Source organism: Taurulus bubalis (assembly GCF_910589615.1).
Source record: "Taurulus bubalis genome assembly, chromosome: 1".
NCBI classification, from domain to species: domain Eukaryota; kingdom Metazoa; phylum Chordata; class Actinopteri; order Perciformes; family Cottidae; genus Taurulus; species Taurulus bubalis.
Window position 1 is genome coordinate 35,824,595 of NC_136589.1, and position 15,068 is coordinate 35,839,662.

Sequence of the window (15,068 nt, forward strand, 5' to 3'; positions counted from 1 at the left end):
ACATGCATGAACCAATTTTTCTGCATCACTTTGAGACAAGAAGTGCCTGATTTGACAAGACATGCATGACTGTCAGAGGAGAACATTAACAGTGGACATTTCACTTCACCTCTACCACATCATGTCTTTGGGCACAAACGTCCACCTGGACTCAAGGTGGAAATGGTTAGATTTTGGCTGCCAAAGGTCACTGTAACCTCACAAAAAAACGGTCTTGGTCAAAACGCAAGAATCTAAATGCTAATTATGACTATTTCACACCAATGTAAAAGTGATGGCATTTTGGACTGACATGGAACAACTGCAACTTGCATACAATTGCGAAGTGGTGTTTCTCCTTCTTCTTCTTTCTGTGACGTGCTGTGTTGATGCTGCTGATTGCAGCGTCCTCCTTTTGATTGTGATCTCTCCTCTTGGAGAGATGTCATATGGGCCAACCACACCAGTCCGCTGGAAAGGTGATGTGGATGAACAGTAAGCCCGATCGGTGGTCTCAAGATAATGAGAAGTGGCCCAGGTAAGTTTGCTTCATCACATTTTATCTTATGTTAAGTTGATTTGGCCTGATTGTGTGCCAGGTGTCTCATTAACAACACCTTCTGTTTTGAGGTGTACATGCCGGACGGTCATAAGAACCATGATTCCTTTGGTGACTTTGACATTGCTGCGCTTCTGTGTCTCATGAATCAATGCAAGCACTTCAAGAAGTTTGAGCTCGGGGGATTGTGTGACAATGTAAATGCTTAGTTATGCGCACACGTACAGTACATCAAATCCTACTTCACGTAGAAACACTTCCTTGAAACCCATCCATGCCTTTTACTAATATCTATAAGGTTGTTTTTTCCTGTCCACTGTGCATTGTTGGCCAACGTCCGAAACACTATCATGCATGCAGCAAGTTTCCAGTTGGAGCAAGAGGATCTGCTCTTTAATCGAATCAGAAAGCTTGGTGAGGTGATGGAAAAACACGTTCCTGACTTCAAAAGCCTGCCTGAAGACATTGATGAGGTGTGTGTTTATGTCTAATTTAATAGTAATATGCAAACACAAATGATGTGCTTATAGTTGCTACTTTATCGTACTCTCAACTTCTTCACTTTGAAGTGGGAATGGCATGTAGTGGTTTGTATCACCGAATAAGATGTTGTTTAGGTGCTCAAATTAGATTATCACTGTGAGTCTGAGTTATTTAATTTCCTCATCAGCACTAAATGCAGTTTATGGATATAACATGAGTTTTGCCAGGTCATAAACAAAAGTGTTGGATAAATAAAAAAAACTGTAATAAAAATGTAAAAACACAAATGTCATCCTCATGGTGGCGCCAGAGGAAAAGCCATGGGATCAATGAAGTCATACATCATCTCTGGACCATGAATGTCTGTACACATTTTCATGTTAATCCATTTAATAGTTTTCCCAGATTTTTTTACTAAAGCAAAAGTTCCCCACTGCGGGTTTAACATACATTTAGTTGTCTCTGGTGTTATTGGTGGGTCGACCTATACCAGCAAGTAAAGATATTGTTTTTACTTTCTAACTTTTGAATTACAGATTGTTCCTTTGGAATACTAATTAGTAAAGACTGCATTTGTGTTCCTTTTTGTTTCAAAACTGCCTTAAAAAAGACAAATAGACAAAAAAAGACAAATAGAACTGATTGACAAGGAGCTGTGATATAAATTTCTAAATGAAGTTGAACCTGGTTGCTTAACACAGGCACATAGTTTTAAGCTACATAGATCGACTTATTCACACTGTTGCTGAGTTACATTTCCCATCCGATTTCAATGGGCCCTGTTTCTATTCAAGGGTTTAAGATCTACGTGTAGAAAAAAAGTTTATCCTCCAGTTAATTAGAATCTATATAGTTGTGTGGTTATAATCGCTGTCACACTCAAGAGAGGTGTGCATGTTCAGGTTTACCTGGTGGAAAATGTATTCCAGTGTTTAGCTTTGACTAACAGTGCCGTCTCCTCAAAGTAAAGTATCATAGTGGTGGTATAACAGTACAACATGATATGGTAAAAATTTAACGTACATTATAAATATTATGGTATATAAGTTTAATATATAATGAAGTGAAATGTAGTTGTAGCAAAACAATATTCAGTATAGTACAGCAGTCTTGCATATTGTAATTATGAAGTCTGCAATAAGGCCCACATCTATCTAGCCATCCATCTATTTGTACACTTAGGTATTGACAAAAGAAAAAAATGCAGCTCCTCTGTGACTGAACTAAAATCCTTACTATGATCATAAATGTGATTTACGGCAGCTGACCTGTCATAACAACAATGGGTGTTCCCAGGAAATGTGGTTCCATTCAGCTTGGGCTTCTTGACGGGTGTCGAACGAGTGCCACACGCTTGCCACTGCAGGCCTATGCCACAAGGAGGATCTCGGCCTTGCTGCATTTTAGGGGATCATTTGCTCTCTGTAAATACAGTGTATAGGGTTTACGTTGACATCGCTTGTTAAATATGCTGAAAACAAGACTCCAAGAAGTCCCCGTTTTTGACTAGGAAATAGTATAGTGCGGCACATAACCCTCATAAAACCACAACTTATTGTTTTCTTTTACTTAGGTTTTTGCACAAATTACATTTTAATTGGTGAGCTTTAAAAGTGCATCAATGCATCAATTTATCTTGAGGCACGGTGTTCAAGCACTCATGGGGTCCCAAGGCGGGATCTGGGAATCTGTTGTAGTTGATGATGGTGGAGTAGAGTGTAACAGAACAAAGCATTCAGAAAAGCCAGTGGACCACGCTGTGTAACCCCAGATATCCACGTTATCTAGCAAGTAAGGCTCCTTTAGGATTGCAAATACACACACAGCAATTTAATGGCGAAAATTAAAAATGGTTTGCATTCCCATACTAAATACTGATTATCTTCTCAACCACGAGGTCTATTTGAATAATTTAAAAAGCTATAATATACAGAAAACCCTTGTGAACATAGATAATACATTAATATATGTGATAGTGGTATATTATTGTATGATAGTATACAGAAAAGGAAAAATATATATTAAAAAATTAAAAAAATATTTTTTTATTATCGTAACTACATTTTCAAATTTAATGTAAAACATAAACTATAGCTGTCAGCTATAGGTTGGTGACTATTTTAATTTTTAAATGTGTGCCGTTGTCCATTATGAGAGACAACAGGTCCATTATCAGTCTGCTCACAAGAGGAAATGTAAATATATATGGTAATAACTTGAGTCCATGAATATGTCAGCCTGCTGCCACCAAGACCCAACCCCGGATAAGCGGATGAAAATGGACTCTGTTGAATAATATTTTCCATTCCCTTCAACTTTAAATATTTAGTGTAGCCAAAGCAAACTATCTTTGGTGGTTCGCATCATCATGAACTGCCTTCTAGCTCCGAATGTCCTCCTAATATTCTCAGTGAGATTTAAATGTTCAATAAATATTTGAACAGTTTCTAGGCCAAAGGTGATGTCATTCACCTGAACTGAACTCAATACAGACTTCATGATGTTAACAAAGAGAGAAAGACTCTGTTAGGGACGGTATTAAAACAAAATAGGGCTACTTCTGCGTCAGGGAGTTTGAAAAGACCCAAACTGGGCTGAACTGAGTTTAGGCAGAATTAGGTCTGAAATAAACAAACAAACAAGGAAAGAAACTAAACAAATGCATTTACATTACTTATTTATGTTGATGTTAACAGTGTAATCCAGTGGCTCTCAAACTGTGAGGCGCGACCCTCTGGTGGGGCGCGGGGGGTGATGCCGTTTTTTTTATTTAAATATATTTAAAAAATATATATAATATAATCCTTTATTAATCCCACAGTGAGGAAATTATTCTCTGCATTTTACCCATCCTTAGTAATTAAGGGGCAGTGTGCTGCTGTGAAGCTCTGAGGCTTCAGTGTCTTGCTCAAGGACACTTCAACATGAAACTACCCAGGAAACGAACCGGCTACCTTGTGGTTTCAGGACCCCCATGAACATGATAACTTTACATAGTACAAAAGTACACGGACATAAACAGCATTAATAAATACAGGGTGAAATGCCTGTATTTTTGTGGAACTGTTTACGTTACACCGTTAGCAGGTTACGCTTGAGCGACTCGACGATTCTTGGCGTTTTGCTAAAAGCCTCCATGAGATCTCCGTGAGGTCGGCTTTTCTGATGTTGTGTCTCAAAATAGAATATAAATAAATATTTTAAAAATATTTGTAGAGGAAAGCAGCTCACTGCTCACATACCTGCACTCATTTAGTTTTGCACAGGTTGAACGTTATTGTTATTATCTTGAAAATCTATTCAGTGCAAAATTGCTTTTTTGCAGCCACAATAAGATTTTTTTTTGCCAAATATTTAGTTATTTTTTGCACAGATAGAACTTTATTTTCAATAGCATGTGAAAAGTGATTGCACATGTTATTAGTTTTTGTCTGATGGAGCAATCTGGTTTACTTGGAAGGGATTGCAGTTTTCTTTATTCTATTATTTGAAAACGCACGGATGGAGGAGTCACAAAAAGTTGGACCATTTTGTTACAATTTTGTTGGGGCCCGAACATTTTTCTTCCTCCAGAGTGGGGCGTGACAGAAAAAGTTGAGAACCACTGGTGTAATCAGAGAATGTTGTAGCTGAAAACACACTGAAAGTGACAGTTGCCTCCATCAGTCAGTTAGCCTGTCACTTTTATTAGTAACTGATAGAGGCGGCGGTAAACCAGCAACTCCGTTTTCTGAGAGAGAATTACTGTTTTTGTTCTTGGAGAGCTTAGATAACGACTTCAGTTCCTCGCCAGAAACGGCTGTCTGACAGCAAGATAAAGCAGTGAAAATATTCTAAATATAGCGTCTACACATGATACAGACTCCCTTCAAAACATCGGAGTGAACCCTTTAATGCTAAGCTAACCGAATAGTTTCATGTTTACTAAACTCACACAACAGAAGTATCAATCTTCTTATCCAACTCTAGGCGAGAAAGCCAATTAAGCATAGTTTACCCACAAAATCTACCTTATACTTAAAGAGATTAAGTGTAGTAGCATAATCCAGTGATTATGTTATATTGACCACATTAGGCATTTATTATTTTTACATTCAAACTGTCACATGTCCAGGTCGTATTCCAGCTCAGGAGCAGTAAGAGTTATCGAGGTCTGAGTCATGCATCCAGCTGTGGTCACTGCTGTCCTGCTGTTGGTGGGCATCATCAACACTGTGACAGCACTAAGCGACCGTAAGTACACGACTAGCAGCAAAATATTATTGAACTAAAATCTAAGAAACTTGGTCATTAAAGCACTTGTGTTTTTACAGAGGAGGTTGAGTATCTGTGCGATGCCCATATTGGTGTGTGTCGTGGTGATAAGAACTGGATGAAATATAAGAGGAGTGGCTGTATGCAATACTTCTATCAGAGTCCCAAAACTCGTTCACATTTCTGTTGATTTCAGGCTCACTGTCACCCTTTGGATAGTAAACTGTTGTCAATACACAATCAAGATGAGAATAACCAAGCAATATGTATGAGCTATTATTTTGGCGCTGATCCCGTACCGTTTTGGATTCAGATCCGGGGTAAGCATTGAACGTCTCATTGTGGTCAGAGATCAGACAGATTAGTTAATAAACTCAAAGACGTTTATTGATGATACATGGAGCAGAATGTGTCACATGTCATAACTGATCCTCACCTTTGTACTCTTCAGGATGGGTTCAACTACACGGATGGAACTGAATTCAAGTTCACTAATTGGCTTCCTAAACAACCAGACAATTATCTCGGACAAGAGGACTGCGTCAAGTCAAATGTTGGGGGTAGGGAACATAGATTACATAAAAGTAACTTTTGAATATGAAAACATTCAGGGAAGATTTAAGAGAATTTATTATACTGACAATAAACGTGTTATCTGTCTGCGGATTTTCATAATGTGAAATTCTTCTTTTTACTGTTGGGACTTTATTATGAATGAAAGTTGCCCAAAAGCAGAGAGGAACATAAACATAATAATATGTTTATTAAGTATGGCACCTCTCATAGAAGACAAAATAATACTAAAATAATGCAACTGTAACACAACCCTGTTACTCTTGTGAGTCTCGGCCAATACAAAAGAGGGCAAACGGCTTGGCTGGATTATTAATGCCATTGATTTCGATGTGCGCTCTCCTGAGGGCACCCGTCTTGTCGTCCCGGCTACTTCGGCTGTCTCGACCGTGTCCACTTCACTTCCAGCTCTCCCGTTCCACACTGTTTATATTGGGGAGACACAAACACAGATTGCCCCCAGCTGAGGCCAATTACACCTCATGCTCACACCTGTTCCCTGAACCACCCCCTCCTTCCATTCCCTCTGCAGCTGAGCGCAAACCCCGCCCCACTGCCAAAGAAACATTTGGCCATATGAAGTCATTTAGGGGCATTGATTACACAGATGATCTCACCAAGTTGAAACGAGCACTTTAAGACAAAATAATTGAAAAATGTTCCTTCATGAGGTCATCTGTCTGCTCAAAAGAGGAAATGTAAATATATAATCTATGTTTTCTTTTTTCCAGACTGGGGTGTGTGGAACGATAACCGCTGCTCAGCAAAGAGGGATTTTGCTTGCATAAAGAAAAAGTGATCATCAACAGCTGTTGTTTGCTTTAATATTTTCAATCAGTGTTGACATCGACAGCTGATCAGCTGAGCTGCATACCAGTCTGCTTCATGCAAACACAAGCTCTTTAAATTTACTGCAATAATAAACGCTTCAGCATTTATGTTCCAGGGACTTGTTTCATTTGTTTACATTTAGCATTATGAGTGTTGAACATGTTTTGTCTCCTATTTTATTTGCACTTCATACTAAGGCTTTTATGTTTATTTCTGGTATAAAGTGAACAGTGTTCAGTACTTGGTTGAATGTCTGTCTGAAAGCCTGTTGTGCCCCCTTGTGGTGGAACGGAGTGGAGCTGAAGAGGAGATAAGAGATTACCCCAGAGGATGAAGCAGTTCTTTGCAGAGCACACATGAGGAATAAAGTAAACTGACACGCAGTCCTACCATGTCTCAAGTCTGATGTGGATCAGGTGTGATGTTTATAATTTAGTGTAGCGCATACAGACGCAATGTATAAATATCACACAGAGTCGATACAGTGACTGACAAAAAATCAAATAGTTGGTGCCTGCTTCAATGTCCACCAGTATTATTTATTTTTTCAAGCCCTAACTGTAGTTCAAATCTCTCTGTTGAGATGTACATTGTTATTGCAAAATGACAAAGTATTTGGAAACAGTCTGTCAAAGCACTCATTATTTTAAAGGAGAGTTATTGAAAAAGGTCAGACTTGAACACTCAAACCCTCAGAAAGCACTCAGTAAACTCAGTTTGCGTCACACTTTGATAACTGAGCAGCATTTATTCTTGATGACAAAGATAATCAAATGTGATCAATCGGGTTGAAAAAAACAAAAAGCTCCACGTGTTTTGAAAAAGCACTGTTTTAAATTTGCAGTGGTGTCACTGAATTCCAACTTGATGCCCAAACAAGAGGCATGGGGCTTCAAACAGGCACATATTTCAGTTTTAATCAGAAGTCTCTTGCAAGTGTTTTTTTTCGTACCCAACAACACTCCACATCCAGTCCAAGTCTAGCTCTTAAATTGGCCCAACTTTTAAAGAGGTGGTCATGTCTGTCAAATGCTTCTAACACCAGCTGCAATTTAAGTGAGGACAATTGGTCTACTTTCCCGTAACATTATTTTTTTTTATAAAAATATATATATTTTGTGCTCCTCAGTGCAACTGGGAAGCCATGATTGATTTGCTTGAGTATAAATAACCCATATAGAGTAGATACCGTAACTGAGGTGGTCGTCAACAAAGAAAGGAGGATGGACTTTGTCTTTAAGTGAACAGCATTTGGTGAGTGAACTGCTTTTTGTGTTTTCACATCTGCAGTAGTATTGTGTTAATGTTTCTATGGTGTTGTTTTTATTATATAGTTAATATTGTTCCTTCTGATAGTGGCTCGTGCTCTTGAGTGTGCAGTGTTTTAGTGCCGCAGTTTTGTTGCATTGTTTTGTCATGTTTTCTTATAAATAAATTTGACTGGGTCTTGTAAATGTGTTCTTGTCATTGTGTTAATTACGTTGATGTGGACTACATGCATTGTCCGTTAATGACGCAGCATCCCGTAATGTGCGTATTTATGTCTCTACATTTTGCAGTTAGTGTATTTGTAGGTGTTGCGCTTCATGTAACATTTTATTTCACTTGTCAAATATAACAGTGTTTTGTGAATATGGGTTGTTTAAACAAAACAAATAACCTGTAGCGGTGGCATCATAATGAGGTTATTAGGTTGTTCAGCTGTAGTAAGACGGCACATAAGGCCCAGGTAGAAAATGCACGGCCCACCACTGGTTTATAATGGGTGTGTATTTTGATGCTTAGAGTAAGTGGTATCATACACTTCCTGAATGTCACTCACTCTAAGCTTCACCTGTTCTGTTTTACACAAAGTCAATATCAACACAATATTATAACATTTTAAAAAACAATCCCCCCCTGGGGGGGGCAGACTGAGTGATTGTTATATAAACTGTAAATCATAGCTTGTTTTATGAAAAGAATCCCAAAGCTGCTGTATTTGGATGTATTGGATACCATAAGTAATATATGGTTCGGGAAATATATGATTTGGTATGAAAAAATGTAAATGTCACAGATGTGCGCCAAAAAATGCAAATTTTGGAGACCTCGCCTGAATTTTCTCTATACTAAACCCTCTCTAACTTTGTTCTGCTTCACTTTATTAAAGTAAACATTTGCAGAGAGAATGTTCACACATTGTGCTATGATTTGGGAGAGGTTTAGACCTTACAGCTGCATCATTTCAAAGAAATAATTATCCTGAAACTGCTTTTTTTCTAGGCGAACCTGAAACCTTTTCATTTTTGCTGTGTCAGCTTCATTTACTCTTAACCAGTAACATATAGACTGATATGTACACATCTGAACAAAAACTCACATCTGTAGCCTTTTTATTATAACACCAAAATTATTCAAATAGCCCTAGTGGTTGCAGAGACACACCCTTTTTAGTTTGGGTATGCAATGTTCGAGCAGAGGCCTAAAAATAGGTTGGTTTTCTATTGGTTAAGCACCTGGTTGAGGTACTTTTCTCAATGGTAGCTCCAATGAATATTGTTTAGGACTAACGACCCTCGCTCTGACATGCCATATTCTGTGATGATAATTTCCATACTCCTCCTTAATGAAGTTCAATCTCCTGCGGAATCCAAACGGTGAGACCTTCAGCCAATCAGCAATCGTTGCTGCACACCTGAGAAAATCAAATCCGTGAAATGGTTTAATTTGACAAAGATTAAGGTACATCGTCAGCGTGTGGTACTTGCTTCTCCCATTTGGTTAGGTATGTTTGTACTTGCTTATCTATCGGCATCATGGTGCTGAAGGTTTCCATATTTCACAGGGAACGCCAGTACAGTGGTGTAATGATTGAACCCAAAATAATCATATGTTCCCCCAAATCCTCAATTAAAACTAGTAAATTGTTTGTTGTGCCGAAAGGGCAGTAAAAGGAAATGTTGAGTTCAGTTTACTATGGCTTTCAAGAGATGAAATCAAATTAAGATATTTAAATGTTTATATATTTTTCACAACTATTTCAATAAAATCAAAAATACTGTACATGTGAAATACAATGAGATATGAGTGTAGAAAAGTCAGTTTTGCAGAAGTAAAAATTACCTAATTTAATCATTTTCAGATATTAACTCGACACCCTCTTTTGTACAAAAGATCTCTAGATATTTTCTTTAAAATAAACAGATAAAAAAGAAGAATGAAACCCCAATGGAACCTATTGTATTAGTCTTTAATAACACAATATTTAGCACAGAAACACAAGCAAAATCTTGTCGTGCTATATTTCTGTGTTTATTTAATGTGTTTATTGAAATTATATTCTACTACTAAGTCTGTTTCCCCCATCTTTTGTCTCTAAAATATGCGCTGCTCAGGATTTATGGAAATGTATTACTAAGAATTCTAAAAGTTAATATATACCAGTGCTATCACTATAACTTTTTCTGATTCATGTTTTACAAATGTATAACAAACATGGTTTTGACGTTTCCACATTGCTGTGCTTTACTAAAAGAGGAATCTCTGGGCCATTGTCAGCTCTAATGTGCAATTTATTTCATGCTCAGTCGGGTTTAAATGCAGCTCACATTATAAAAACTGTGGATGTAATCCTAGTGGAGTACAAAGTGTGCCATTGGATCTACACTTTCATTCACAGCAATCTGCATTAGATAATTTGTCAACAATATACTTTCATGGCATTAGAGCTATTCAATATCAGATTCTGCCCATTTAGCTTGGCTAAAACAAGAGATAAACTATCAGAGGGTCAAGACTGTGAGTCAAAACTAATTGAAAGCAAAACATCGGTCAAGAGGAAAGTAGCTTAGCTTAGCTAAAGACTGGAAGAGGGGGAAACAGTTAGTCTGGCTGTCTCCAGGGCTCCTAAAATAGACATTCCAGAACCAAAGGCCTGTAAGGCAAATAAGCAAATTTCCCAATATGTTGAACTATTGAGAAACTAAACTAGATGATGATACAGACCACAGAGTTCTGTTTGTTTAAGCGGCCATCTGAGCCTGCCCTCCACGTGAGTTTATTCTGGGTTTCTTTGGTGCAAGTCTGGCTGTAGCCCACAGCCTCCACAGTCCTCCTCTTTTGGATACGGTGCAGCAAAATCCGGTAGGTACCATTGATGGGGCTTTTCAAGTCTAGGCTGCTGTTGAGGACTTGGACCTTAGAAATGCCAAGATCCTCCAGCGCTGCCTTCACATGCAGTTCATCTGCGCTGAGGATGTGGGAAGGTTCGACCAGGTGGTAGGGTGTGGGGCTACAAGCCAGGTAGGCCTCGGGGCATTCAATACCTCTCATCCAGCCGCTGTCCATGATCTGCTCCACAGTGAGGCGATCCACAGGAACCGGCCTCAGGAGGCCCGTAATGATCTCCTTGCATGATCCGGGTACATGGGGAGGAATGGCATAGGAGCCCTGCAGGATACAACATCTAAGCCGACCTGTGTTTGTAGCTTTGAATGGCATTGTGGTAGTTACCATGAAGTAAAGCAAGATACCCAGTGCCCACATATCTGCATATTGACCAATGTAACCTTTCTCTTTGAACAGCTCAGGGGCTGTATAAGGTAGAGATCCACAGAATGTGTGAAGGACATCACTGGGACAGGAGAATGTGCTGAAACCAAAGTCACCCACTTTAATGCAGTAGGTGTTGGTGTAGAAGATGTTCTCAGCCTTCAGGTCCCTGTGGACGATATTATTATCATGCTGGGAAAAAAGAAAAGAGAGAAATGTGTGCGGCATTACAAATTGAATCAGCTCTCTTGCACAGTTGGTTTGATGATATGGGAAGCTTTGGATTCAGAGTCACAAGAAACGCTGTCTAATGTCTGTATTCATTATTCTACAGCCCTATAATATTAGGTATATTCTAGAAATGTATCTTAAAATGAAGTCCTATCAAGCATGTTGTTGTTTAAATAGTCTGCATTTGGAATCTCTTCTTTCATTTTACAACAAAATGCACTGAAAACAATATTCTCCGAAAGACTTGCTGGTGACTTACCATATGTTTGACTGCAGATAGGACTTGAGAAAAGACATGCTTGCTCTCCAGGTCTGAAAGGCGCCCCCTGGTGCTGATACGGGAGAACAACTCTCCTCCGCTGGCATACTCCATCACCAGGTAGAGCTTTTTAAACGTCTCCACCACCTCATACAGGCGGACAATATTGGGGTGAGCCAGCTTCTCCATGCAAGAGATTTCTGAGGCAAAAGGCGCTTGTGATCGCTTATCCAGACGCACCTTATCCAGGATTTTTACTGCAACTCTTTCTATCAGAAGATGACAGATAAGGGCAATGAGGCCACAAGGAACACACACTTGATTTGTTCTGTGCTTTTTCTATCAATACATTTTCCTTATGTTATGAAGTGTTGCTTCTCCTTTTTTTTCTTGTTGATCTAAACCTTTTTATTAATTCCAGTGTCTGTTTTTCGTCTTGTTGCACACCAGCTGTTGGCTGTGAAAGCTGACGACAGTACTGGAAGGCTGGTGGGTGAGATGTCCTCTGACAGCTGGAATGACCCAAACTGGACTTACATTGTGGAATATGTTGAGCTAAACTGAGCTGACCTGAAGTGTTTAATCCAAGAGTTTCCAACTATTAGGCAGAACAGGCACACACTAATTTGAATGATACTTAAATGGGAAATGTGATTTAATACAAATAAAAATATCATAATATAACATGAAAACTCAATGAAAAAGTACTTAAACCCAGGAAGTGACAGATCAGCTGAAACACCTAAACTGAATAAAACTAACATGACCCACTTTTATTGGCAGTGTTTGCAGTGGGGCTTCAGATGTTTTACCTGGGAGAAATTTAAGAGGTATGGCCTTTTCGGAACCACTTATCATTATTTTGACAGATTTAGAGCAATAACTTTGGGACACATGCACTTTATTGGCATGAGATAGCACCCAGCATCTCACCTTTGGTCAGGTCATGTATCCCCAATCTAACGTGGGAGAAGTTTCCGGAGCCGATCTCTCCTCTCAGCTCGTAAAGCCCCACCCGCCGTCCTAATGTCAGATCATTAATCTTCCTCTCTGAATGGGTCAAATCATAAAAGGCCTTCCCAAATGCAGTGAGCTGCATCAAGTCCTCCTCCACTTTCGTGTTCTTCTTGGTCTCTAACTTTTTATCCGCCTTTGGGGACGTCAGGGTGATCTCCTCCGGTTGTGGCGTTGTCTTTAACTGAGACCCTGAGAAGGAGAAAATAATCAAGGGATGTAACAGCAACGTTTATTAAGAGGCTTGAAAATATTATTTACTGCATCTTATTACATATAAATAAGTCTAGTTACATAATATAATATTACAATTCCAATTTAGCAGTGTGTTTGTACTTACTTGTTTTCCCTTTGATGTTCTTCTTACTCCTTTCTGTGTTGATGGCATTATTTCTGCTGTTCAAATACATCATGTGTATCCCAGAAGTCACGCTGCTTTCTTTTGTAATACGATTTTGGGAAACCAAAAGGTGGTAAATTTACGGAGGTTAACAAAAATTGAAGAAAAAAAGTGATCAGAAATTATGTGAGCAGCATGATGTGAATTCAAAACCATCTGCATGCATCATGAAATATGTGCTATACGTGTTTCTCAGATATCCATCCGCTTATCCAGATACTCTTTTTCGCCTGCTGTCTCTCTCTGCTGCTAGGTAGGTATTATCTCCTACTGTATAATCCAGGACTACTACATGACACCCTGTAATCTCAGAGTGTTGGACTCCTCCCAGACAGACACACAAGAGACGCCTGATGCATTTGCTTGAGAAGGACATGGATTATACTGTTAGGGGTCAAGTGACTGAGGAAAGATTATAAAGTGCAGTTAAAGTGGTTAAGTTTCCTGTGGTTGGAACATTTAATGAAGATTCAGTGGAAATTACTTTTTACGTTATAAATAAATGTTTAATAATCAAGCAAAAATGTTTTGTCAGATGTGCTGTGTAGTTTATGGTTGCAAAAAAAATCAATTCAGTTCATTTTAATGTACTTGTATAGCCCCAAATAACAGGTCACACATTGCCTCAAAGGGCTTTACAATCTGTACAGCATCCTCTGCTCAAGGACATTCACAATGGAACAGGAAAAACTCCCCTATTAAGCAGGGGAGGGCTGTCCGCAAAACTGTAATGTTATTTAAATTATTTATAAATGTGTTTTGTTTTGTAAAATGTGAAATACTCTCACAAATGTCCTCAGGGGTCAGACTCACAACCAAAAATAAACGTTGTAAATTCGATTAATGATAACTCAAGTAAAATGAAATTCTGTGGTCACACAACCTCTATGATATATATATATATATATATACATTTAAAATGTTTTTTATTTTTTTATATATATATATATATATATATATATATATATATATACATTTAAAATGTTTTTTATTTTTCATTTCTTTTCGTCAGTTACTCCTCTTCATTCTTTATGCTGGTAGTTAGTGGCCTCTTCTTTGTCTTTTAAATTGGGTCAAGTTGTTGATAACCTAGCAGTGATATAGTGTTTTTTCATCCTGAATAAAAAAATGCCCCCTCTATTACAAACATAGCTGTTTGAATTCAGCCTCTCACCCATCGACAATAAACCTTTCCTCAATGCATTCCCAACAACCCTCCAACATTGCATGTGCTGAGACGATCACTGAGGTGGGGATTGGATTATACTGAGTCGCTCGTGACATAGACATGCATCTTATGTGCGATGACTGTTCAATGAGCTGAGTCCAGCCGGGTAGCAGAGGTTGAGGGAGTGTACTGGAGTGATGAGTGACCGGCAGTTCACCAGAATACATGTGCAGACGGTGTGACCCGGCGTCTGTCTGGCGTCATGGTCAGTTCCTGGGTCATTGAGTAACATGTAGCCCGGTCAGAAGGCCACAATCACAGATGTTCTGTGTTCACTTCCTTGCTTCTAGTTAAGCTTGTGAGGGGTAAAGTCACATTTTTTGTTTTGAGTTGCTGGAACATTAGGGGAATTCGAATGGTTTATAGTTATTATTAGTCATATGTCTATTACTGCTACCAATAATGCTTTTATTATCAATAGTATTATATTATTTCCACTGCTGCTGTTATTATTAATAGTTGTATATTTCATCATTATTCTGCTTATACTCTCATTACCATAATTATTTATATGATAAATTGCCCTTCTGTCCTTCCTGGGAGAGGGATTCCTCGTCTGTTTTTCTCCCAAAGGTTTCTTTCTTTGTCTCCCATTAAAGGGGTTAAGTGCCCCTTCAATTTTAAATTGAAACTGTGGTCCTCTTTATAGAGTTTTAGAGTTCTTTTAACATAAGTCATATTAACATCTACATAATTAAATCAAGTCATTACTATGACTTAATCC

The 15,068-nt window shown here is 38.5% G+C and overlaps 1 protein-coding gene across 1 annotated transcript; it reads right to left on the bottom strand.

The window, feature by feature from the left end:
• Window positions 1-10,648: 10,648 nt before the first annotated feature.
• LOC306753526 (serine/threonine-protein kinase NIM1-like) lies at window positions 10,649-13,126 on the bottom strand (the record flags this gene model as incomplete). Its single annotated transcript, XM_079237406.1, has 4 exons — window positions 10,649-11,404; window positions 11,703-11,971; window positions 12,636-12,908; window positions 13,057-13,126. 4 exons carry the CDS (start codon window positions 13,124-13,126, stop codon window positions 10,649-10,651), a joined length of 1,368 nt encoding a protein of 455 aa, XP_079093532.1.
• Between the last annotated feature and the right edge of the window lie 1,942 nt (window positions 13,127-15,068).